We start from the raw sequence: 25675 nt of genomic DNA on the forward strand, positions 1-25675 counted from the left end.
AAGTGTCCTCTTACTTTTTTCTTCCTATTTAAACCAAAGAAAGTACAAGCAGCTGAACACACAGAGCTATTTGATCCGCTGATGCAATAAAAACCAAGTGTTTATTTATGTTTTTCATAATTGCGCCTCGGAGCTGTCAATGCGAAGCCTGACTGCTGGGGAAATTTGGTCTCGGGGGGGGATTTCTTCCTTAAGGCGACACACCTTGCAGGAGCAGCGAACTATGATTCACCTGCAAAAGGAAAAAAAAAAAAAAAAAAAATAGAAAGAAAAGAAAAACCCTGCAGCAGCCATTTATTCTCCCTGACTGATTCACTTAAACACACAGAGGTAGATTCAAGTCCACAGAATTGCATTGCTGCAAAATCTCAGAGATGGATGAGAAATAAGTAACCTTAAATCTTCTGAACTATGAGTCCAGTTTTGATTAAAACCTGCTGAGCAGCCTTGACAGAGTTCATCTTACTCATACCAGCAGAGTCTCACAGGCCAGCAACAGCCACGACGTGTCGTTTAAAACCTTTAAAGGCGAGCTGACACTCAGGAATGCTCTCCTTAAACTCGGCTTCTCTCTCTTTGCAGGGAGGATTTGGAGTTTCAAGCCTAATTTGACCCGTTTCAAAAGCTTTTATTTTGGCGATCTCGCAGGAATCAATGAGACTTCTCGAGCAAATGCACCTTTAGATGATAATTCCCACCTTATGGCAAAACAAGGACGCAGTGTGGCTCTGAATTAGAACAAGAAAATGTCTTTTAGAGGGGGGAAAAAAAAAAAAAAAATCAGGAGTTTTTCTAAAAGCCGTTCAGTGATCAAACCTTTTACACGATATTCTAGGTTAGGTGTCAAAATGTCAACAGCATGACAGTTGTGCCGTTGAGTTTAAAAGTTTAGAGAAGGCCACATTAAGCTCATCTGGAAAGGTTAAAGTGCGTTTTAGGTTCGTCCTGAAATTTCACCTCAAATATCCCGAACGTCTAGCGTGACGTGCCGACGGATGGAAAACAGAGTTCAGGTGTGTGTTCGGTTCCCTGCAGGCATCGTTCCTGCGTCTTTAATTTAACCGCTTCTCTACAAGATAATGGTTTAAATACACAGTGAGAGTGCTTAAAAAAAAAAAAAAAAAAAAAAAGGAGGTGACATCCGAGGCCGCTTCAGAAGATTAGCCCAAAACAGAAATGTGTGTCTCAACAAGTTTACGTCCCTGCGTGTTATGAAGGAGGCAACAGCTGGATCGGACCACAAACCGGGACCCACTGCGAGCTGCGACGGCGGCAGCGGCGAGCTCAACAGTTTACTCAAACTGCAGCCCTAAATGTTGCAACTGGTGTTCATCAGGCGTAAATATACCGCTCTGCTATACAGTGATGATCTGCTTTGCAGACATCCCGCCCTGCTAAACCTTCTCCAGGTAATGCTTCAGCATATTCTGCTAGATTTCTCAGTTGAAAAATGTTGACAGGAGACAGCGATGATTATTATTCTCAGCCGAACACGACAGAAACATTTTCCTGCATTTGACACTCAGTGACTCAACTGGAGACACTTTTTATCTGGAAGCATGAAGCACGTGAGTGCAGGAAGTCAACCTGGAGGAGTCGTTCCAATCCAACAGCGCCCTCTCGTGGAGCTACTGCGTGCAAAGGAAACGCATGTCCGGAAGGTGAGATGTGTGATTCGGTTAGTTTTGGTCATTTTCACTCCTCTGACGCCTCATAGAAATTCAAAACTGATCATTTCAAATAGGAGATCCTGGAGATTTAACATATTTTTATATTAACTACAATATTTACTAAGTTGAAAAGATCTATGTCATTGCCAATTGAGTGTTTTTTTTTTTTAACTCAAAATGTTGAAAAAGTCTTCATTCCAGACTGAGACTCTGACAATGTGACTTTGAGAACACTCTCCACAACACTTCCAAACACTCTTAAAAGCAATTTTATTTTAATTTAACACAATAAAAAGGACAAACAGATTTCATACACTTCTGATTAGACTCAATGCCGCTCAGTCGCCACGTTGACGCGCCAAAACGTGAACTTCTGCTAAGTGCTTTCATGAAGAGGGAAATGGCGGGCTCTCCTGCCCTCACATGGGGCAGAGCTTGATGCTGTCGGTGCTGGAGGTGAACTGCCCCAGAGCGAAGTCCAGCCCCACGCCCACGCCGCTGCCCACCCCGAAGGCGGCGTACAGCGGCTGCGTGAAGTTGGCGCGGAACGTGTGCAGGTGCGTCATGGCGCCCGCCACGCCGTAGAACTCCAGCGTTCCCGCCGACAGGTCCAGGTAGAGGCCGAGCCGCGGCGAGTAGGTGACCGGGATGTCCCGCTTCTCGTTGTCGTGCACGGCCAGGCAGCAGGAGTCGGACAGCTCCAGGGTCCACGACTGGGCGTTGTACCCGAGCCCGGACCGGGCGTCCGAGCCCTTGCGGGCCAGCGAGCCGTAGGCCACGCCCATGACGGAGCCGCGGCCGCGCCAGTCCACCTCCCAGTAGCAGCGCGGGCCGCCCAGCGGGGCGCCGCACAGCACCTGCGTCCAGCCGTCGAAGCGCTGCGGCGCGTCGGGCAGCGGCTGCTGCGCCGCCTGCAGGGTGGCTTTGGTATTGCCTTCGGACAGAACCAGGCGCCTGTGGGCCGTGCTGGGGTCAAGGGTCAAGTTCACGGAGTCTACGAAAGAGATTCAACAGTTTTTATCTATTTCTGTGTGTGTCTACCTGTTTGGTGGCGTTTTATCAGCTGAAAATGTTGAAAACATTTTTTTTTTTTTTCACCTGATTTCTTCAAGTAAATCTATTTCTTTTGGCTTGAACTTTTTACATGACAGTTTTTCATGTTTCAGAAATGCAGAGGTTTTCATGTATTTCTGAGCTCTTTTGGGGCGTTTTCCATGTTTTAGATCGGGACTTTATATTTTGTGACAAAAATCACAGTTTTCTGTGAAACATAACAGTCCAAATCTATTAATGTCTTATTTCATGTTTTATTCCATTTTTTTTTTTAATTTTTGGGGGGCTTTTTTTTTTTTGCATAGGTATTATGCATAAATCTTGAACTGTATTATTGGATATAAGGCCAATATTGATATAAGATATGACAAAATTAAGGTTTTTTTTTTTTTTTTTTTAGAGGAAAACAGATGAGTTAGAAAGTCTGGCTTTCTAATGAAATAATTAATTAGAACCCTTCATGTAATTTTACTCTTGGAATTTGATTATGACTCACATAATCAACAAACACAACTGAATTTTTTTTTTTTTATCCCATAAATTCATTATGATATCTTAATCACTGGATTACTTAAAAACACAAACAAATCGTTCAATGTTTCACACTTCAAGCAGAAAAGTCAAAAGAAGATAGAAAATATGTTTTAGCGTCACTGCACTGGCTGCACTGCAGAAAATCATCTAAACTTTTAAAATCAGCTTCTGCAGCTTCGTTAACTGTGCTTCAAAAAAAAAAAAAAAAAACCCTGAAAATTAGGAACACATAATGTGGAGCAACGCAGCAGACGCTCCAGAACATGAATCGTATCGCTGCTTTATGCTGCAGCCAGTAAATTCAGGAGGACGCACTGAAATGTGTTGTGTCGCGATGTTAAATGTTGAGACTCACACTGCAGGAACTCCTCTCGGGCCCGCGGCTCCGGCGCCTGGATGCTGTCGATGCTGATCTCCCTCACTGGAAGGCATCGAGCAACGCGATCAAAACTTCATTTTCTCCCATTTTCTCCCATTTTCACTGATCTCTCCTCCTTACGCGTCTCAGCATTTCCCGTGGAGACGAAGAAACTCACGTAAGGGGAACGCCGGCGCGTGATTCATGGTTCCCGGCGTGGGCGAGTCCAAGAAGAGCCCGGGGTTAACTGGCCAATGAGAACACGGCGTTAGAGGAACCACGACACTTCATATTTGACAGTAAAAAGCAGGGATCTTACTTTCTGTGGGTGTTTCTGGAACAGCAGCCATTCCCCCTGAAATCACACGAGGCGCCAGAAATGGAAATTCGCCATAAAAAAAAAAGACACGAAATGACCAGAAGGAGACCGACCACACGACAGAAAATGATCCCAGTAGATATTATACTAGGTTAACATTGACACTGGGTCTGGCCTCACATGCGTTTCCGGTGGGTGTGTTGTTGGGGAGGGCGACCGGGGCGGCGGGGGAGGCCGGGGTGGTGCCTCGCCTGTGGGAGCGGAAGATACTGGTGATGGACGCCATCCGGCTGAAACCTGGACGACAAAAACCAGGAAGAGAAGAACTCAGCGAGGCTCCTGCTGTGGTTCGGTTCTGCCAGGCGGCGGAGGTGAACGGAGACGTGCCTCCGGACGGAGCAGCCGGGGGGGCCGGAGAGGGAGCAGCAGCAGCAGGATGGGGGGAAGCAGGAGTCACGGTGACCGGGATGGGGGTGGATGGAGCCAGGGAGGCCTGGCTCTGACTGGACCGGCTCCACTGGGACTCCCTCCGGCTCGGGGTGGGGCTGGGACTGGCTCTGGGACTGGGCCTGGTCTCCCTCACTGCCTCAGTCACACATGAGAGATCAACCGGAGGGCAAGCATTTCAAAATAAAGGACAAGACCGTGAGAACTTCCTACAGTAACAGTGGACTGTGACCTATTATTTATCTCTGAAATAACCAAATCAAAAGTAAGGAAATGAAAGCTTTTCTAGAGATATGAAGATGAGACAAAAGATCAACTTTAAGACATAAAACAAAAATAAAATCAAGTTCACTTTCAACTTTAAACACACACACTCATTCTCCTCTTTATACCTCTAGAAAAGCTGCGATCACAAAAATAATACCAAAGTTCCTCCAAGAGACTCGATAAGGAAGAGAATAAAACATCAGGTTTCTGATCAGGTCACTGAGACGCTGCCATGAGGAAGTACCAATACCCGACTCTCGGTCCTCTCTTCCGCTCCTCAGTCTGGGCGAGTGTGTGTTTCCTCTGTCTGCAAAGGAACACACACACACTTATTTAATCTCAGCAGGGAATACAACACAGTGATCTCCAAAAGTAAAAAAAAAAAAAAAAAAAAAAAAGAGCTCAGAAGGACAAAAACCCGAATGGCGGTAAAAAAAACACAACAAATACCTGCAAAAAGCCTCAAAGTGACAGAATTCTGCTGAAACGGCGGTGAATATTGTATTTTTCTGATTGTGAAGCCAAGGTGCAGGTCTGGGCCCAGAACCCACCTCGAGTCGTGTCTCTGCTCCTCACATCAGGACTTCGGTGGCCGATACCTGCACCAGAGAAGAGGAGAGGTGAGGCCACCGGATCAGACGACGTTCTGGAAAGGAAGAGTTCAAAGCGCACCGAGTCCTCGTCTCTCTGCGTGGCGTCCGCCGAGGGAGATATTGGGCGAAGCTGAGGAGGAAAACGAAGGCAGGCGTCATTTTAAGATGCAAAAATAATCCCTGCAGGCCTGTTCTTCTGTGTTCTTTGAGTGTTCACCTTGTGATCGGCTGCTTGCGCTGCGTGAACCCAGACCGGAAAACACTGGAGGGAAACTTGGAGTCAGTGATTCAGAAAACAGTCGCATCCCAGGAAAGACCGAACCGAACGACTCACGTTTGAAGATGCCTCCTTTCTGCCCGCTGCGGCCGGCTGAAACACACCCGAAGCTGATGAGCCACAAAGACAAGAGGAAGTCCATCGGACAGAACGGCGAGTCCAAACTTACAGTCGCCCAGAGTGAACGGCGTCGTGTCGTTGACTGCAGGAGAACAACGAGGAGCGATGAGACGGAGAACACTGAGGGAGAGGGAGGAGCGGCGGCGGCGGCGGCGGAGACGGACCTTGCTTGGTGATCTTTCCCAGCTCCTGGTTGCACATGTCTTCGATTCGGTCTCTCAGGTTCAGCACGGCGTCTCGGACCGGCTCGAAGGAGGCTTCGGGGTTGACCTGCACCGCGGGGAGGCTCGCCGCCTCCAGGGGCGAGCACATGGAGTCGCAGGTCTGAGAGGAGAGAGAGCTTTATCGCCGCCCGGCCCCGACGGGAGGACGCCCGGCGGCTCCGGCCCACCTGCAGGTAGTGGATGTGGTCTTCACAGCTGGCCAGGTCCCTCATCTCCACCTCCCTCTTCTTCAGCTCCCTGATCTCCGCCTCCAGGCCGTCCACCACCTCCTGGGCCTGGCCCAGCTTCTCCAGGCTGGCCTGGTCCAGGACCTCCTCCAGGAGCTCCTGCAGGCGCTCCACCGAGCGCTGCAGCTCCGCCAGCGCCCGCCCCGTGTCGGCATGGACCCCGTCCGCCGAGCGCTGGAGGAGGAAGCAGACGTCAGGACCGCCGCTGCCAGAAACACGACCACAGCCACTAACTGTGTCGATATGAGCTGCATGTGGGCCTTCAACACACCTTCATCCCGTCCATCATCTTCTTCACGTCCTTCAGTTCCTGCTCTCTCTCCTTCAGCTTCTGCTGGTTCTGGGCCTGCATCTCAGTCAGCGTTTTCTGCACAAACACACCCACACACACACAAAAGGAAACACAGCCTGAAGGGAGCGTCACCGTCACACAGGAATGCTGTTCGGAATGTCTCCTGCCTTCACAAAAGGGAAGGAGACGACACCTTAAAGCCGCTCTCCGAAACAAAAGGAGCCAGTTCCTCACGCTCGCCGCCCCGGCCTCCTACCTGCCTCTCGTAGCGCTCGGCCTTGGTGGACGAGCACTCGTGGCCTTTGTGCTGGTTGCTGGTGCAGATCCAGCAGATGAACATCTTGCACTGGCGGCAGTAGAACTCCTGCAGGTACTTGTGCTGGGTGCAGATCTTGTCGGCCAGGTTGCCGGTGGGCGCGATGAGCTCGTGCTGCTTCAGGGCCTTCTTGGTCTGGTGCGGCTTCAGGTGAGCCTCGCAGAAGGAGCTCATGCAGGACAGGCAGCTCTTGACCGCCGCGCGCCGCTCGCCCTTGCACAGGTCGCAGGGCACGGCCGAGGTGGACAGCTTGGCCCGGGACCTGGACGAGGAGGAGGAGGAGGACACCCGCAGGGACTCCCGCACCTCGGACTTCAGGGCGCCTTTGCGGAGCTGCTCCACGGCCTCGGCCAGCATGGTGTTCCTGGACAGGGACGGCTTGGGGCAGAAGGTCTGCCGGCACTGCGGGCAGCTGTAGACCCCCTTGGGGTCGTCCTTGCTCCAGTAGTCCTTGATGCAGGCCATGCAGTAGCTGTGTCCGCAGGGGATGGTGACCGGGTCGTTGGGCAGGTCCAGACACACGGGGCAGTTGAACTGCTCCTCCGTCCACAGCTTGGAGGCCATGATGGGGCGTTCCCGACGGGGAGGGGGGCTCCGGCAGACTGAGGAAACGGCTGAGGCCGAGCGTCGTGCCGATTCACGGGAGGAAAAGTGTCTCCTCTCAGGTGAGGGCAGGTAGCAGGGGAAGCGGGCGGAGCCAGAGTCACCAGGCAGGTCAGGCAGGGCAAACTGGAGCTGGAAGAGAGGAGGCGGAGACAAGAGTCATCCAACCATCCCCTCCAGGAGCGGCCACAGCAGAGAAAACCACGTTAGAGTCTGAAGTTTGATTCAATTTAAGGTAAAATGACACCATCCGTCATGATGGGCTGCCAGATCATCCAACCAGGATCCTTCCACACCAGGTGTGAAAATAATCTGTGAATGCCGCGTGAATCTAAAATGATATCTAAGAGGACTTTCACAAGAAAATTTGGACAATAAAAAAAAAAAAAAAAAAAGACATTTCAAACTAAAGTAGCATTTTCAATACTTATTAAGCTGAAATTCACCAAATGTCTGACAGATTTTTCTGGATTTTAAATATAATTAGCAAAAACTCATTGGTATAAAATGAAAAACAACACATCGAAGAACAACTTGAGGCTTATTCTTATTCAATAAATTTCAAATTGTTCAAACTGTAGAGCGTTAAAGCGTCAAAGAACAACAATAAAGACACAATAAGACTGAGACAACGAACAGATCAGTACCTGCTTCGAGAGTTTCCAATCAATGGAAATTGAGCTCACGAGAAACACCTGCTGCACTCAGAGAGCCCGTGAACGCACCGCCACGCCCCCTGCAGGTTTAACGGAGTATTGCACCAAACCGTTCATTCCAATGCCGAAGTCACGTTTAGGTTGGAAAAGTTCTCCCAAATCAAGCGCACACAACTTCCTACAAAACTTGTTTATTGGTGAGGAGAGAGGAGAGAGGGGGCCGCCACATCTTCACATTAACAGGAAGGAAGATTCTTTTATTATTTGTTGAGGATTCGAGGAAAGAATTTCCTCCCGGTGCAGCGGCGTTTCCATGTCGATGGAACCTTCTTATAAAGTCCGATTCTTCTGGTAGCTTGTTGCAGTGAAGTCCAGATGATGGTTGCCATAGCGACTGCACCCCCCCCCCCCCCCCCCCAACCCACACACACACGCACGCATACATACATACATACACACACACACCAAAAGCAGCAGCGTGACTCACTCGGTCCACGCACAGGGAGAAATCTACAAAATTCATGAGGAGACAGGAAGTGTTGAGGAGTCAGTATCTTCTGCGTTTGTTGTTCGGCCCGTCGAAGACGCCGCCGCCGCCTGCTGGACTCCCCCGTCCAAATCCAGGAGCAGGTCCGGCCTGGGGGCCCAGCGGGGACGGCTGCTGCTGCTGCTGCTGCTGCGGGGGGGGTTCAACCTCCGGTCGGCCTGCGGCGGGCGGCGCGGCCTGCGGGTACCGGTCGCCCCGCTACTCGCCAGACGAGGAGAAAAGAAGAAGGTTCCAGTTTTAACCGCAGCTTTAAAACAAACGACAGGAGATTCTAAGCAGCGGTCGAAGCCGCTGAAGACAACTTTTCAGTTGTTGTTTGCGTTACCATGGCGCCGTTGTCTGACGTCAGCGGCGAGCCCATGTTCACGGCTCCTTCGGGGCCGACGGGCGCCGTCCTGCCGGCGGCGGCCATCATCTGAGCTTGGCTCATGGCGGAGGGCGGAGCAGCCTGGCTGAAGCCGTCTGAAGCAAAAACAGCAGGAGCGTGAGGAGAGCAGCCTGGATCCCCTGCGGCGGTAAAAACTGGCGTACCCGGCATGTTGACGGCGCCGCGCAGGCCGGAGTCGCCCGCCCTCGTGTCCTGCTCCCTCTGAGAGAGGCCGAGAACAGAAAAGTGATGAAACCTGAAACGGTCACAGAAAGGCGGCGGCTGACGTCGGCGCTCACGTTCTCCACGTAGCTGGGTTGCTGCCGCCGCAGGTCCTCCTGCTCGCGGTGCCTCAGCAGCTCCTCCTCCCGGCGCCGCCGCTCCTCCTCGTGTCTGCAAAGAAGCCCAGACGCCCCGTGAGCCGCTCCGCTCCTCCGCCGGGCGCAGCAGCTCCCGTCGCGCCTCGTCACCTCATCTCGATCTGCTTCCTCCTCTGCAGCTCCTGGTTGCGGAGCTCCTCCAGCCGCCGCAGCTCCTCCTGGCGCCTCATCAGGTCTGCAGGACAGAAACGCTCCGGACGTTACAGGAGAACAGCCCGAGAGGCGAGAGAGGCGAGGAGGCGGCGGTCCGGTCCCCACCGTGTCTCATCAGCATCAGCTGATGCTCGTGCTTGGCCGACTCCAGCTCCGCCTCCAGTTTCTCTTTGGCCTCGCGGATGTTTTTGTCCACCTGCTCCCGCTGCTGCTTGTCCATCTCGTCCAGAGCCTTCCAGCGGGACGAGTACTCGAACTCGAACGTCCCCGGCTGGGCGAACCGCGGCGACTGCTCCCGCTCCCTGCAGAGAGGCGGCGTCTGAGTCTGGTCCCGGAGCCGCCTGCGGGCGGCGGCGGCTCCTCACTCACTTGTAGTATCGGGGAGTTTTCTGCAGCAGCTTCTCCGACAGGCCGTCCTCGTCGTCGAAGTGCTCCGAGGGCTCCACGATGGCCGGACACGGCGTGCTGGAGAGGAGACGGAAACATCAGACCAGAGTCCAGCCAGACTGACGCCGACATCCCCCCACCCTCCATTGAGCTCACGTGGTCAGCAGCAGCGCTCCCTCCGTGCAGCGCTCCAGAGCTTTCCGTGCCGCCGCTTTATTCGCAAACTCCACGATGCCTCGGCCCGTGGGCCGCCCCCGGTCGTCCGTCACCACCACGGCTCGTTCCACCGGCCCGAACTGAGAGAACGCCTGAAGACACACACACACACTCAGATTCCACAGCTCCTCGCCATCGGCAGGCGTGCGGTCGGTGGGCGCTACCTGCTCCAGCAGCTCGTTGGTCACCATCGGGAGGAGGTTGCGGACTTTGAGCGCAGAGCCGTGCGTGGCGAAGCGGATCCTGATGGGCCGGTTGTTCAGGACCGTCCCGTCCAGCTCGGCCTTGGCGATCTCCGCCAGCGTCCGAGTCTCCTGGAGGGACGAAACCCATCAATCCACAGAATACATTTCTAAAAGGAAAGAACTTTACAATGTGGTCTGGGGACCGAGACCAAGTCTGAACAGTATCTCACTGGAAGTATCTGCTAAAAGCACTAAAAAAATAAGGGTGATCCTGGTGTCAAATTACACTGAGTCTGTGTGATTTTGCAGTATTCATCTTATCAGTTCAAAACAACTAATGCATATTTTTTCATTAACATAATCAGTAAGCTAGAAGAACACAGTCCTGACTGAGTTTTTGTGCAAGAAGCAGGTGAGAGGATGATCCTGGTGTCAAACTACAGTGAGTGTGAGTGAGTGTGTGTGTGTGTGTGTGTGCGGGCAGCAGGTTCCCACCAGGCGGATGAAGCCGAAGCCCCGCTCCCGGTTGATGAACACCTCGTTGACCTCCCCGTATTTGGAGAACATGTCTTTGAACTGCTCCTCGGAGACGTCCGGCGGCAGCCCGCCCACGTACAGCCGCGCGCGCTGCGTGAACGTCTTCTCCCCGGGCCGCCGGAAGCTGGCCAGGTCCAGGGTCATCTCCGCCGGCCCCTCAGAGCCTCCGTCCCCGGCCGCCGCCGCCGCCGCCGCCGCCTCCGCCTCCTCCTGCTGCTGCTGCTGCTGCTGCTGCTCCGCGGGGCCGGCGGGGGAGCGCTGGGGCGCCGCGGCCGGGCTGCCTTTGTTCGGCGGGGACTGGCGCTCCGCCGCCGGGGAGTCGGACTCGGGCTTGTCCGCTGGAGGAGAGTCGCTGCTCTGCATGGCGGCGGCCCGCAGCGTCCGGAGTGTTTATTATCCGTGACAGAACCGACTAAACGAACCCGGTCCAGCCTGGAGGCTCCAGTCCGAACTTCCCCCCGCTTCATATATGGCCGCCTCACCTCACTTCTCGCGAGATTTCCATTTTTTTTTCTCTAAAACTTTATTGACAAACGAAACTCCACAGAACAGTGAACGAGTACCTTCTGGATTATCATCGCGACTTTACCGTTTTTTTTCTCTATATTTGAATTAATACTACGAATAGTTTCACATATAGCGCACAGATGTCTAAACATTCTGAATTGATGTATTTGATCTGAAAATGCATAAAATGAGTTGTTTTTTTTTTTTAATCAGGTGTCATTTGAAACTTGAAATAAAAAGAAATCTACCAGTAATTAAAAAGAAATCTAAGAATATGCCAGCTGTTAACATTAATGAATCGAGTTGACTAAAGAAGCAATGTGGAAGAGACAAGCTTGAGGAGCAGATCCAATTATTGTGAGTTAAAATTTCATTTTGCCAGTGACTACAGGTTAAAAACAGCTCGTTTTGTGCAGGTTTTCCGTTTAAAATCATCACAGAAATCCGGTAACACTACACTCAACTCAGAGTTTAAGTACCTGGAAACAAATACGTACACTGAATAGAGCTTTTTCCTGTTGGATTAACTCTTTAGATTTTAATGTTAGGCTGTTATTACAGGTCTGATAACGGGACTGCAGGTGGATACTGGAACCTACAGCCGTTTATTCATTTCACACATTTTAGAGAATTTTTAGGCTGACCAGCAAATCTTCCCACCAAATATTGACACTTTAAGGGTGACCTTCAGATAGAACTGAAAAAATAAGAGCCTCCTCTGAACCTGATCACGGTTTTCCTGTCCTCCCCTCAGCTGCGTGAATGTCGAGCGTCTCCAGTTTCAAGCACACACACATCCAGACTAGACCTTTATTTCAGAATGCGACAGTTTCAGACAGAACATTGCAGGATGTTGCCCAGGAAATACAGTTGACCACAAGCCGTTTGTGTAAAGACAGTTTAATTCCATCTCTCATGGGAAACATTAAATAGAACTTTTGTTTTCGGGATGACGCGACAGGTAAATTTCTGTATCTGACATGTTTTACAAACCAAGTGCTCCTAAACACAGAACCAGCCTCTCCTTTACGAGTGCTCCTCGGCCAGCTTCTCGGCTTTCTGGACCACCTCCTCGATGGGGCCCACCATGTAGAACGCCTGCTCGGGCAGCGCGTCGTACTCACCTGGGGAGAGCGAGAGCAGGAGTTAGGCTGAGTGTACAGGCTGGGGGAGCAGCGCAGGCGCGGCGCGGCGCGGCGTTGGACTCACCTCCCAGGATGCTCTTGAAGCCCTTGATGGTCTCCTTGAGGGGCACCAGCTTGCCCATGTGGCCGGTGAAGACCTCGGCCACCTGGAAGGGCTGCGACAGGAAACGCTGGATCTTGCGGGCGCGGGCGACGGTCAGCTTGTCCTCCTCAGACAACTCGTCCATACCCAGGATGGCGATGATGTCCTGCAGGGATTTGTAGTCCTGAGAGAGACAACGGAGCGTTAGCTTCTGTGGCGTCACAGGCGGCGCGGGGAAAACGCCGGCGGCGGCCGCTACCTGGAGGATCTTCTGCACGCCACGGGCCACGTCGTAGTGCTCGGTTCCCACGATGTTGGGGTCCATGATACGGGAGGTGGAGTCCAGGGGGTCGACGGCGGGGTAGATTCCCAGCTCAGCGATGGCGCGGGACAACACGGTGGTGGCGTCCAAGTGGGCGAAGGTGGTGGCGGGGGCGGGGTCAGTCAAGTCGTCAGCGGGCACGTAGATGGCCTTCAGAGAGAGAGAGAGAAGGGGTGAGCGGGCGGCGGCCAGGCGGACGTCCTGAACCCGGCGGAGCTGAACGCTCACCTGCACGGACGTGATGGAGCCCTTCTTGGTGGTGGTGATTCTCTCCTGCATGGTCCCCATGTCGGTGGCCAGAGTGGGCTGGTAACCCACAGCGGAGGGGATACGACCCAGCAGGGCAGACACCTGACGGAGAAACACGCACAAACCCCTCCATGAGTGCACCGGTTTGACTCCCCGCCTCCGGGACGGAGGAGAGACGCTGCAACGCACCTCGGAGCCGGCCTGTGTGAAGCGGAAGATGTTGTCGATGAAGAGCAGCACGTCCTGACCCTCCTGGTCACGGAAGTACTCGGCCACGGTCAGTCCGGTCAGGGCGACTCTGGCGCGGGCGCCGGGGGGCTCGTTCATCTGTCCGTACACCAGCGCCACCTGAGCGGGGGAGACGCGAGGCGTGAGCGGCGGCGGAGGCGGGCTCCCGGTCCGCCCCGCCGGGGTTTTACCGCCGGCTCACCTTGGAGGTGGTGTCCTTCAGGTTGATGACGCCGGACTCGATCATCTCGTGGTACAAGTCGTTGCCCTCTCGGGTTCGCTCTCCCACGCCGGCGAACACGGAGTAACCGCCGTGGGCCTTGGCCACGTTGTTGATCAGCTCCATGATCAGCACAGTCTTACCGACACCGGCGCCGCCGAACAGACCTGTGACCACGACAGATCACAGTCAGCTTCCTGTGAGGTGTGTGTGACGGGGGGGGGGGGGACAACTATTCAACTACACGTACCGATCTTTCCTCCCTTGGCGTAGGGGGCCAGCAGGTCCACCACCTTGATGCCAGTGACCAGGATCTCCTGCTCCACACTCATGTCTGTGAACTCAGGGGCCTCAGCGTGAATTGGTGCAGTCCTGGGAGGAAAAGAAACACTTAAAACTCCCGCGTAGAAGATCAATACATAAATCAATCGAGATCAAAACGTTGCTGGAGCTCACTGTTTGGTGGAGATGGGACCCCTCTCGTCGATGGGCTCCCCGATGACATTCATAATCCTGCCCAGGGTCTCGGGACCCACTGGGATTCTGATGGGGGCGCCGGTGTCCAGGACCTGCTGTCCACGGACCAAACCCTCAGTACCGTCCATGGCAATGGTCCGCACTGTGTTCTCCCCTGGAAACCACAGCGCTTGAATCAGCACGAAGCTTTTTCACAACTTACACAGTCGTAATGAAGCGTCGCTCACCGAGATGCTGAGCCACTTCCAGGACCAGCCTGCTCTCGCGGCCGGTCACTTCAAGGGCGTTGAGGATTGGGGGGAGTCCCTCGTCGAACTGGACGTCCACCACGGCGCCGATGACGGCCACGATGCGGCCAGAGGCGACGCTGGCTGCCGCAGCGGGGGCGACATAATCTCTACCTGTGGAGACAAAAGGCAGAAACCTCCTTTAACATGGAAGAACGGGGCGGTTGGTAGAGTGGTCATCCGTAAACTGTAAGGCTGCAGGTTGAATTCCCTTTCCTCTGTCCACATGTTAATGTCCTTGACTCAGACACCAAACACCAAAATGGGCCTTGTATAGCAGCCACCTCCATTAACAGTGAAACGGCTCAAACTGTTGAAAAGCGCCTTACAGATGAGATCTATTCACCACTTCAAAGTTGTAAGGCTGGAGGACAGACTCACTGAAGAGGATTTAACATTCTGTCCATTCACTTCACCCGCCCTCGTGCACGCCAGCTACAGCTGTGACCTTGTTTTGTCCATGGTAATTTCCTACTGTCCAACACTGTAAACGGGAACAAGTGAGAACGGAGCGCCGGTGGTCGCTGGTTCGAGTCCCACTGTCACCACATATCAGTTTTGCCCTTGAACACATTGCAGGCCTCTGCAATGAGGGACTTTCCACAAAGTTTTTTCCAATGACAGGTGATTACCGAGAGTCAAAACGTGATTTCGTGTTTTAATGTGGCAGCAATAATGCATCAAATTTAAGCTGCTGTGTCAGTGGGCTTTAATACCCTCAACGTCACGAATGAATGAAGCTAAGCTAATGAAAAGCTAAAGATGGTAAAGCCCAAAACCCATTGAGACGCACTGAAGAGCACCTACGTCTATAATGCTAACAATCAATGTAATCTTTATTGCTAAACTGATGTTAACGGGTTTGACGTGGTAGTGTAACCTTGCTAAAGTGCTAAGCTAACAGGCTGACTCCGCCTCATGTCATTACACAAAGGTCATTTCTGCTTGCAGGAGAAAACGCACAGCCCGGTCAGCTTCCACGACATGCCATCGTTTATAATGCGTCTGTCTTTATGTATGCATCAATTTGACGATGCAGATCGGCTCGGGTAAAGTGCAAACTCGATGTTTTAATAGTGAGGCCTGCAGCCGCGCCGGTGGACGAGCGAGCGTGTTGCTAAGCTAACGCTGTCTGTGCCGCGTCAAGACACATTTGGTCGTTTCGAAACGGCGCGGAGCGTGCAGAGGGACTCACGGGAGAGGACGGCCGGGGATCCGACGAGGGCCTTGAGGGGCTGGACCCCAGGCTTAAGAGCCTGCAGAGCCCCGGTGCAGCAGCGTCCCACTGCTCCTAGCATGGTCAAAGATGGCTGAAGGTGGAAGGAGACGGAGCAGGCGAAATCTTTATAAAGAATAAAAGCTCCGCCCACCCTGCGTGCGTGACGTATGACGTAGAAAGAGGCTCCGCTCACGTCTTACGTGCAGAGGAGCGTGCGTGCTGACGTCACCCAACCCGGTCAAGCGGCTGACATTCTGCCCTCCATGGGGCAAATATGACAATGTGAACGGGGCTGATTTGCCCTTAGAGAATAAAAAAGGCTAAAAAATCCGGAAAAATACACAATATTGACTGTCAGAAGTGGAAAATTCATCTTTTAATGACACATTTTCATGCATTTGCATGTTTCAGTTGTGTAATGTGACAAAAAAACACCCAGACACCCTTTAAGTTTTTACTGCTTTATTTATAAAATGAGGCAATTGGATAATACCCATTAAAAGGATCATGATCACGGCAGGAGAGCAACATGGAGACGGATGTTTCATCTGTTTGGACCTGAACCTCCTGCTTTCACTGTGTCCTCAGTCTGAGTGTGTCTTCCCTTATCCATTTGGGTTTTTTTTTGTCAAATGTGAAAAAAAAACCCTTATTTTGAAGTTACTATCATCAAGAATAAGGATGCCACTTTTAGCTTGGTTTCCCTTCATGTGGAAAGCAATTAAAAACACTACATATATTAAAATCTTATGACAAAATGTTACAGCAGGCACACAATATGTTAGAATATCTTAAACAGTAAACTGAAGGTTAAATAGAAAAGTGGGATGTTGAGGATACAAGCTTAGATAATCAGTGGTGTTCTCCTCAAAACCTCATCCAGTGCAACTCATATATATACAAGCTTGGCTTTAAAAGAAAGGCCTCACACACCCAAACAGATCTGAAGGTGAGAGCGGACCTTCTGCTTCTTCATGCGGACGCTGATGCGCGGCGCGTGGACGGCTGATCAAATCATATGAATACGGTCTGGAGGCCGGGGTCTGGCAGTGTGCCGCCCTCCACAACTGGATTCTCTGAGGCAGGAGCCCTTTAAACTTGCTGTCTTCCGTTTTCTTCTTCTCTTCCGAGCACGCTTTCTCGTCTTTTTCACACACTTCCACTCCAACTCTTTACAAATCCACTTCCACGAACCCTCGCACACTTGCGTGTTTTCCTTCATCTCCAGATATCTCACCGGTTTAAAAAGAGAAAGACCTACCGAGAGGCAAGCTAAGGCCGTACTGACGAGCACTGTGGCAGACACCTACAAACATGGAGGACTTTGCTAAAAAAGGTCAATTGTGCTTTCAAATCAAGTCGTGAAGGCGGGACCGATCTGGCCACTGATGCGCCGACGTCTCTCCGAAGGCAGAAAGGAGGAGGTTCACGTCCACTTCTTCTTCCTCAGCGTCTGGACGAGCTGGACGGCGGCTTGGACACGGAGCCGAAGTGTCGGCGCCGCTCTTTGAGGTTTCCCCAGGGGGGAGGGGGCAGGGCCAGGGAGGTGGGGTGAGGAGGCGGAGGGGCGGGGCTAACGGAGGGCTTCCCGGCGCGGGCACCGATCATGGCCGGCAGGCTCTGGTTGCGCCGCAGGCCGTCCAGCAGGCTGCCTCCGCCCGTCGACACGAAGGTGGAGGAATCCCTCGGAGAAGAGGCGTCGGACTCGGAGCCGTGCAGAACCTTGGTGAATCCCAGCCGCCGCAGCCTCTCCACCAGGCCCACGCTGGCCGGGTCGGCTCTGACCTGGCCCGGCTTCGGCGCCGCGGCGAGGGCGGGCGTCTCCTGGGAGGGGCTGGGGAGGTCGGGGTGCGGGGCGCGGCCCAGGTTCAGCCCGTAAACGTCTTGGAGGAAAAGCTCCGCGGGCCGCGAGGCCAGGAAGTTATCGGCCGGGTGCTGGCGGCTCTCCGTCGGGACGGGGGAGGGGGCGGGGGAGTGGGACGGGGAGTTGGGCGGGGTGCCGGGCAGCAGGCGCAGGAGGGGCTGGCGGGGGCCGGGTTTCGGGGGCGGGGGCGGGGCGTCGGTGGAAACCTGCGCCGAAATGCCCCTCTCCAGGACCAGCTTGGCCAGGGCGCCGGCGGGGGCGGGTGCTCGCCGGGGGGGGAAGGAGTCGCCCAGGCTGAGTCTGCAGGGGGTGACGGGGGTGCTGGGACCCGTCCGCATGGAGCTGGGCGTGTTGGCCAGGAGGGACGACTGGGAACTGCAAGAGGAGAAGACGGAGGGTCAGTTCTGCTTTGAGTCGCCGACTCCTGACCGCCCAGCGAGGTGGACTCACCTCGCCGTGACCTGCGTGACGTCGGTGGGATGCAGGATGCGGCAGGTGGTGAAGGTGTAGGTGGAGAAGGTGGAGCTGTGACTCTTCCCGGGGTTTTGGACTGAACACAGCGGCGAGAAAGACACGGATTAATGTCATGTAACCAGAGGCTGAGTGTGTTCTGTGTGCACGGAACCGTCGTGGTTACCAGAGGAAGACGTCGTCGCGGTCGCGGTCGTGGTCGAGGACGACACCTGGCTCTGCGATTGGACCGCTGCCGTCGAGGCTCCTGGAATGGGCTGAGGCGATTGGCCGGGCCGGGGCGTCAGACAGACGTCCGACCGCACCGAGCAGGAAGCGGCGGGCGCTCCGGGAGACGCCGGCAGCGCGGGAGAGGAGAACGTCTGGACCGGCAGGTTGCGTCTGTCCTTCCTCTCGTCCGGCGTGGACGAACAGCGCACCTTGAAGGTGATCCCGCCCTCCTCGTCTTCCTCGTCCTCCTCCTTACCGCGCTCGGCCGCCCCTTTCTCCAGGACCGCCATCCCGCCGCGCTCCCCGTCCTCCTCGTCCTCCTCCATGTCAGACAGGCGGAACACGGCGTCCTGAGCCAGCGGCCGGAAACCCTTGGTCACCACGCCGGGGTGCGGGTCCAGGATGGTCGCCAGGTGGGGTTTAGCCAGCTGCTGCCAGTGGTGGAGCGTGAGCGAGCCTGAGAAACGAGGGACGGCGATCGGTGAGAGACCCTGACTGAACACCAAGACGGGCGAGCGGCCGGTTCGCCTCCTACCTTCCATGGGTTTGACGATCTGCAGCTTCTCCGGCAGGAAGGTCTTGAAGACGCTGGAGCTGAAGCTCAGCTCCGACAGGTTGGAGAAGGACGACATGACGCTGCCGGTCGGCGAGCTGCAGCCGCTGCCCTCCGCCTCGGCCTCCGCCGCCCCCAGGCCCCGCAGCTTCTTCTCGCGCTCCGCCTGGAAGAACTGCCGCTCCGACAGGAAGTTCTGCCGCCGCAGCGACAGCCGGTGCAGCGCTTTGGTGAGGTCGTTTCCCCCGGGGCAGCCGGGCTGACCGAGGCGCACCTCGTCGCTGCACACACCGAGGAAGCGTTACACAAATGTGGAGCCACGCCTGTCTGCTCTTCTCTTAAGACGAGCAGAGATTCAGGTTTGATTGACATTTATTGATGTGAAACTGTCATAAAACGAGCAATGAGTAACTCGGTCTCACCCCTGGTTGGACTGGAAGGGCTGAGCCGTCATCACCAGAGAGCTGTGGCCGGAGCCGGGGATGGGAGGGATGGTGGCGCCGGCGCGCGCTGACGAGGCGTTCACAGAGCGGACCGTCTGGAAGACGCGCTTCTGGGAAACTCTGCGGGGAGGCGGAGGCGGACACAAGTCATGTAGGAGAGTACGAGGACACAAGTTTGATTTGAAAGCCTCAGAGGGGCCGAACCTTTGGTCCTGAAAGGCGGACTCCTCGTCCACACTCAGCTCCCTCCTCATGGTGCCCTCGATCTCCGCTGCCAACGAGTCCTGAACAAAACCACAAATCACGTGATCCAGACCTCCAGAACCAGCGGGACGTTCCCGCAGGGCGTCTGGACGCTCAATGTCTCACCATGGGGTAGAGGCCGTAGGGCAGGTGCCGCCTCATGCCGGCAGAGGGGGCGTTCCTGCTGCGGAGGTCCTTGATCTCCTCCTGGGACTCGTGGAGCATCTCCACACACTCCGAGTTCCTCTCCGTCAGCTCGTTCAGCTGCAGCAGGTCCACCACGGTTTGATCACTTACAGTTAAGCTCGGAGACGGGGTGACGACATGCAGACAGAAACTGGTCGTACCTCCGCGGTCAGCTGCCTCTGAGCTTCTTTGGAGGCCTGCAGGTGGATCCTCAGCTCCTCCTTCTCCAGAGCCAGCTGGACGGAAACAGAACGTGAGCTTCTCCAAACACTCCCTCTGTTTGCCGTGCGGCTTCGGCAGCGGCGGCGTCCGCCCCACCTCCTTCACGCGGTGCTGCAGCTCCACGATCTGCGACAGCAGCTGAGCGATCTCCTCCTGGTGCCTGAGCAGCTCCTCGTTCTTCTGGGACAGCTCGTCCGTCAGGGAGACCATCTGGCTGTTGGACTCGCCTGAGACACCGGGTCACAGCCGTCAGTCCTCACAGCTGTGACTGTGAAAGCTTTCAGGCCGAGTTCGACTCACGGAGCTCCTTGACGCAGTCGCTGACGAGCTGCTGCTCCTTCTCCTCGTACGTGATGGTGTCTCTCTTCAGCTGACAGGCCTGCGGCGGACGGGACAAATCGCAGTGAGCGATCTCTTGTGGCGATTCCGCTTTCCCGACATACTGCAAGCGGCGCCTCGTACCTCGGACCGCAGGGAGAGGTTCTCCTCCTCCAGCTCCTGCAGCTTGCTCTGCAGACACTCCAGCTGGCTGAGCGCGGCGGCCGGCCCCCCCGGCGGCTGGGGGTGGCACTGCGGCGTGGACACGCTGGAGTCCGTCTCGCTCTCCTCCGAGGCGCTCGCCACCATCCGGAGCAGCTCGTCCTTCTTGCTGAGCTCGTGCTGCAGCTGGTGAACCTGGGGAGGAGTCGGGGGGGGGGGGGGGGGGGGGGGCAGAGGCAGTCAGTCACGGCTCGCAGCGCGGGTGGGTGTGATGGTTCCTCCACCGTGCTCCTGTCTGAATCCACGCACCTGGTCCAGAGCCTGCGCCAGCTGCTCCTCCACCGCCTCGTTGCGCTCCTGCAGCAGGTGGTTCCTCTGCAGGAGAGACTGACCGATCCGAGCCGCCAGCTCCAGGTCTCGGTCCCGCTGTCCAATCACAACACAGGGACGTCAATCCTCCCCTCCAAATCAAGTCAAAGCACGAGAAAACGAGGAGGGGGCGCGCACCTCAGCCAGAAGGTGTGTGACCACTTCGATGTCATTGTAGGTCTTGGTCATCTGCTCCACGCGGTCGCCGCTGAGGACTGCGATCAGGAGGGAACGCACCATTTACACCACAAGCCCACTTAAAGCGTGTCAGGATGTGCATGCGGAACATGCATTCATTAAACTACAGTCATTAAATCAGCAGCCAGCGATGGACTGAGGCGCTTTAATGATAACACAAAGTCATTCATGTGGCTACAGCGCTACAAGCCATCTACAGCAAACCTTCACGACACACTGTTATGGTCTAGACGAGGAGGAGCAGGCAGAGAGAGATACCTTTGGAGAGGCTCTGAGAGCCGGGGTGAGGGTAAGAGGAGGGCTCCAAAGCAAGATATGCTAGTGAGAGAGATGAAGAGAAAGAGAGAGAGAGAGAGAGAAGAGGGGGGAAGGTGAAAAAAGGTGGAGAAAACAACCAGAAGGAGGTTTGGTCACCCTAATAAAAGAGAAAAAGAATGGAGGGACACCAAAGTGAAAGCAAAAGCTTCAACAAATCAGTTTATGGAGAGCCGGAGATCTACACATCGATTAGTGGAGCTATCTTTTAGCACCTGAGTGGGAGTCACCATCGCTGCTCCGCTCCTCAGTCCACCTGTTCAGAGAAAAGTGGCATCTCCAATCATCTAACCAACCAGAAACCCTGTCAGCGCTCGCAAAATCCCCCCGTGAGCTTTGATTGGAGGAGAGAAAGGAGGTCATGAAGGCAGATACAACAATCAGACCTGTAAAAATAACACATCTATCTCATTACCTCTCTGTGGAAGACGCGGATCGTGTTCAGAGGCCATGTCTTCGTCCCACCGTCATCTCACTGAGCGGCTACACTGATCACCACAAACCGTACAAAGTCCAATCTGCATGAATTTCCATCCACTGTGTTAAATAACAAAGGCAGATTTGACCTTTGGCACCAGTAAAAAGTATTCTGTCACTTTTCTTTTTTTCCCCAGCTGGACAGCCCAACGCGGAGCAGCCACCAACACGCCTCTGCTCGCTCTATAAATAGTGTGTTTGATTATCGAGTGCAGAAGTGGAGCGGGCAGGAACATGAAACCCAGACTTCGTCACTGTGCCCTTCATCTGCACGTGTGACACTCTCCGCTCATTCCAAGCCTTTTCTGTTCATTCCTCTTCATTCGTTCCCTGTTTTCATGCCTCTGCACCATTTGTTCTCTGATCGCTCTTCATTATCTTGAATTGACGTTCTATGACCACAATACATCCTTAAATCACAAATAAAAACAAAACTCTGCGCAACAGAAAATCCATTAACGTTCACTGATGAATAAAGCGAAAAGAAAAGCGATATCCAAACATGCACTGACAGCTGACCCTGTCCCAGTTTGCAGCTGTACTAACGCCGATGATTCATCCCAGTGAACGAGCATAACAAACACCGCCGGGCCCACACAGTTCAGCGCACTTCCTGTCTTCTGAGTAACTTTCTCTTTCACCTTCCATGGCGAAGCCGTCGAACGTCTCCTCGCCGTGGATGTTCCACAACGGCATGATCCGAGTCGTCTCCCTACGCCTCTGTCTGTCCCGTGACTCTGATACTGGCTCTCAACTCAGCAGCACTTAACTCCAGCTGGATCCCTCCCCCCTCCCTCCCTCCCTCACTCTCACACACACACACAGACAAACACTGTATAATATGCGGATTAAATCCCTCACACACACATGCCATCTGCTCAGCGAGCGAAGCCGGAGACACTCACTCATGTAGCGGAACGTCTCTTCGGCCAGCACGGGGGAGATGGCGTTGTTGGGCTGCGCCGGGCCCTCGTCCGGCGAGCAGCTGGGGGAGACCACCCAGTCCTGGCTGTCCGAGAGGTACAGGGAGCCCGAGCCCACCGACCCCGAGCCCAGCGAGCCGGAGCCGAAGTGCCTCCCGCTGCTGCCCAGCCCCTCATCTGGAGGTCACACACGGCTCATCAGTACCAAGTCTGAATTGTTTTGAGACACTTTAAGTCACTGGTTTGAGTCCCATTGCTTCACAGCAGGGGCGTCAAACATCGGCCCACAAGAGGCTCCAATCCGGCCAAAGCAGTGAGCAGATAAACACTGACTTTTTGGACTTTGGAAAGAGTTTCTTCAACATTTCACTGTATTTTGCACCAGGAAGCATCATTAAAATTGGCTTTATGCTGAGATTGTGGTTATTTCCAGGAGTGATTGTTTAGTTTTAGTGAAAATATAGTTATTTTCATCACGTATGGTCTTCACCACAACTGAGAATAACTGAAAATGTTAAATTTAAAGGCTATTGAGGCACTATTTTACCAGTCCGGCTCACGCAAGATGAAATCGGCTGTATGTGGCCCTGAACTAAAATGTGTTTGACACTCCTGATCTACAGTGAAATCAAACTACAGATGTCAGGCCCACCTGTCTCTGTACTGGACTCCTTCTTGTCCACAGCTCGGGGTTTCACTTCAAACATGTCGGGATGCGGGAGCCGCTACCGTGCCGAAATCACATCCTGGCAGTGTCCTGCAACACAAGAGAGTTTCCATCCCTCCGTCGAGAGCCACATGTTGTTTTTACAAGGAGCCGTCACACATCCGGCTGTCGTCCCCGGAGGATCCTTAAAGGGACGGGAGCAGGAATGCACTCTCTTAAAGGGATGAGCTCCAATCGGAAAGCTGGAAGAGGAGTGTGAGCATGACGGGCTCTCTGAGGGGTGACCACTCACAAAAAAAGATTATTTCAAGTATCCTGGTGAAAATGACTCTTCATATGAGCTCTCTCTCTCTATCATGACACAGTAACAAAATAAGTTTTGACTAGGTTTACCTCACTAATAGCAAAGGAGAGTTGTGTTTCACTCGGTTTTAGTGTGAATGGGTTGGTGGTCTGAGAAACTCCCACTGAAACTGAGTGAAACAAAAGGAACTACAACAAAACCAGGCGGAGCGGTTTCGCTCAGCTTTCAGATGAGACGAGGAACATCAGCAACTTTAAGTCATTCGGGCGAAACTACAGGAGAAGCCTGCAGCTCTTCGGACCAGGAAAACGAGGAGCAAATAAACACTTTCATTTTGGGTTTATTTGAATTTCACCTTGCCTTTCTAAATATTTATACGGTGAAAAATCTCAATAAAAATCCCTTTTGGCGATGAAGGTCGCAGACCTCCAGATCAGATGAAATGCTAATTTACAGTGTGTGTTTTTTTAAATAGACTAGAATTCATACAGAATTCACATTAGTGTGCATTAAAAGAAAGCTAAGCATTTCTGAAGGATAAACCGAGTGTCATCCACATGGCTGACCTCAGTCTGCGCGTGCAGAGGAGGGAGTCCTTGGGCTACAGCTGTCCTCTGCTTATATAACAGCCAAACTGAAACAGTTGGACATTAAAGGATGCTGCTCACCACTGCTGGGATTATCATGGCACCAGCAGAGAACCTGAGCATTAGTAAGAGATGAGTTATCCATTATGCTCTTATGTCTGATTGCGATGCTTTATAAAAGCATCTTTGTTCCTCTTTCCGCTCACTTGAAATGCCAGCGCTCATTCCATGAGCCTGTGAGTCACTTCACGAGTGCAACGCAGCGGTTTGCAGCTCCACACTTCATTTTCTGCCCACGATGTGGAAAAGCGACATCCACAACAGCCCTGAAAGTGACTCTCTGGTGAAACAGCGGGCAGCACGGAGGCCCACTGGGAATGCCTGGTTCCCTTACATCAGCTTTTTCTCACGTCTGATCTACACAAGCTTTGATCCAGAGTGACCTACAATGGAAGTGACAGCATCTCAAACACTCAATATGATCCGAGCTGAATGCTCAGGGCTGGAATTTAGTGCTGTAGTATCCGGGAGAAGACACTCTCAAGGTCTTCACTCTGTATTGGGTTAGATGGCGAGGACTGCAATGCTACTAAAACTGGTATGTTTCTTTTTTAGATGGGGCCTGATGAGGTCTTGCTCAGGAGGAGAGAGGCATGTGACACTGACTGGACCGGTTTGATCTCAGTCTGGATCATCAGCAGACATTCCCAGTTTAAACTGAGGAATGCATTCACATGAAAAAAAAACAACAAAACATTTAGAACAAGCAATCATCCACATGTTGGCCGATCATTTACACGTATTCGTGCCATCTTGCACTCTGATTAAATGGTATTTATGATCATAACCATGTGAATTTAAATGTTTTGGATGCACTGGAGAGAAAAAAAATACATTAAATGTTTAATCTGATCTCTACTGTTAAATCCTGTTCAGCTTGAACACATAAATATCTGACAAATATGGATAAAGAACAGAATGACAGTTCCTCATAATTTTTGTTTGAGTCAAAATGACCTGAAACTACAATATAATAATCGTGTGTGTGTGTGTGTGTGTGTGTGTGTGTATGTATGTGTGTGTGTGCGTGTGAGAGTGTGAGAGAGAGCGAGAGAGAGAGAGATCTTTAACACAATAGTGTTGCTAGCTAAACTTTCGCTTGCTTGCTTGCACACATAAAAAAAAATACCTCAAAAATATTTATTTCTGTCTTAAGGTTCAACAATGACCTTTTTTTTAAATCTATATTGTGAATGAGACAAGCCACGCCCTATATAAGTAATAAAACTGTAACATTTTTTATGTAATATTTACATGCTAGTACAGTAGAAGATGCTAACCTCGTAGCTATCGTGTCATAACGGATGATGAGCATCGTGGTGGCGAACGACGCCTTTGTGAGTCCGAATACAAGACACCCTTCACAAAGTGAGCGCTCATGGGAATCTACAGAAGTGTTAAATGTCCATAAGTCTTACCCTGTGTCGGGATTTCCTGCGTTACATGCAGTCGGTGCCTGTAGAAACGCCTCAAACAATGGAGAGGAAGAGAGATCTGCGGGAGGAGAGAGACGTTTGCCTACTATTGCGATGCCATCGCGCAACATTGCTCCCGCTTCTGATTGGCTCATCAACTTTTTGACGGCGAGTGTAAACCAATCAGAATTAAGTAAAGGCGGGCTTAGGCGGCACCGTAGTAG

At 53.1% G+C, this 25675-nt stretch overlaps 4 protein-coding genes across 9 annotated transcripts; all 4 read right to left on the minus strand.

Moving 5' to 3' along the window:
• Positions 1-1923: 1923 nt before the first annotated feature.
• Positions 1924-7470, minus strand: trim25l (tripartite motif containing 25, like). Of its 2 annotated transcripts, none has more exons than XM_030086322.1 (16): positions 6638-7470; positions 6361-6456; positions 6030-6263; positions 5803-5962; positions 5688-5720; positions 5576-5611; positions 5459-5503; positions 5321-5371; positions 5200-5247; positions 4899-4955; positions 4322-4516; positions 4115-4231; positions 3935-3970; positions 3794-3862; positions 3613-3678; positions 1924-2664 (listed from the first exon to the last, which is right to left on the minus strand). In XM_030086322.1, the coding sequence occupies exons 1-16, from the start codon at positions 7259-7261 to the stop codon at positions 2090-2092; spliced, it is 2442 nt and encodes an 813-aa protein (XP_029942182.1). In that variant the 5' UTR covers positions 7262-7470; the 3' UTR covers positions 1924-2089. The 2 variants fall into 2 exon arrangements, with proteins under 2 accessions (XP_029942182.1, XP_029942181.1); XM_030086321.1 differs by having other exon boundaries at positions 4893-4955.
• Positions 7471-8137: 667 nt separating this feature from the next.
• Positions 8138-11199, minus strand: pspc1 (paraspeckle component 1). 2 transcript variants are annotated; one of them, XM_030086335.1, is made up of 10 exons: positions 10687-11199; positions 10171-10320; positions 9947-10098; positions 9773-9868; positions 9509-9705; positions 9341-9425; positions 9170-9263; positions 9035-9092; positions 8829-8965; positions 8138-8701 (listed from the first exon to the last, which is right to left on the minus strand). In XM_030086335.1, exons 1-10 carry the CDS (start codon positions 11089-11091, stop codon positions 8504-8506), a joined length of 1572 nt encoding a protein of 523 aa, XP_029942195.1. In that variant the 5' UTR covers positions 11092-11199; the 3' UTR covers positions 8138-8503. The 2 variants fall into 2 exon arrangements, with proteins under 2 accessions (XP_029942195.1, XP_029942194.1); XM_030086334.1 differs by having other exon boundaries at positions 8829-9092.
• Positions 11200-12031: 832 nt separating this feature from the next.
• On the minus strand, positions 12032-15591 carry atp5f1b (ATP synthase F1 subunit beta). The gene is made up of 10 exons (XM_030086337.1): positions 15441-15591; positions 14186-14359; positions 13938-14112; positions 13732-13853; positions 13464-13648; positions 13223-13381; positions 13013-13135; positions 12722-12934; positions 12445-12646; positions 12032-12359 (listed from the first exon to the last, which is right to left on the minus strand). Exons 1-10 carry the CDS (start codon positions 15541-15543, stop codon positions 12262-12264), a joined length of 1554 nt encoding a protein of 517 aa, XP_029942197.1. The 5' UTR covers positions 15544-15591; the 3' UTR covers positions 12032-12261.
• A 324-nt stretch (positions 15592-15915) lies between these two features.
• Positions 15916-25569, minus strand: trak2 (trafficking protein, kinesin binding 2). Of its 4 annotated transcripts, XM_030086314.1 has the most exons (17): positions 25455-25569; positions 23071-23175; positions 22401-22595; positions 20962-21021; positions 20644-20720; positions 20446-20562; positions 20119-20331; positions 19957-20035; positions 19753-19883; positions 19596-19670; positions 19375-19512; positions 19210-19289; positions 18985-19125; positions 18545-18843; positions 17966-18466; positions 17779-17878; positions 15916-17703 (listed from the first exon to the last, which is right to left on the minus strand). In XM_030086314.1, exons 2-17 carry the CDS (start codon positions 23123-23125, stop codon positions 16911-16913), a joined length of 3054 nt encoding a protein of 1017 aa, XP_029942174.1. In that variant the 5' UTR covers positions 23126-23175; positions 25455-25569; the 3' UTR covers positions 15916-16910. The 4 variants fall into 4 exon arrangements, with proteins under 4 accessions (XP_029942174.1, XP_029942175.1, XP_029942177.1 ...); XM_030086315.1 differs by lacking the exon at positions 20962-21021; XM_030086317.1 differs by lacking the exons at positions 20962-21021; positions 23071-23175; positions 25455-25569 and adding an exon at positions 21234-21274 and having other exon boundaries at positions 22401-22589.
• Positions 25570-25675: the final 106 nt, after the last annotated feature.

This window comes from Salarias fasciatus (assembly GCF_902148845.1).
Source record: "Salarias fasciatus chromosome 23 unlocalized genomic scaffold, fSalaFa1.1 super_scaffold_20, whole genome shotgun sequence".
In the NCBI taxonomy this organism is placed as follows: Eukaryota; Metazoa; Chordata; class Actinopteri; order Blenniiformes; family Blenniidae; genus Salarias; species Salarias fasciatus.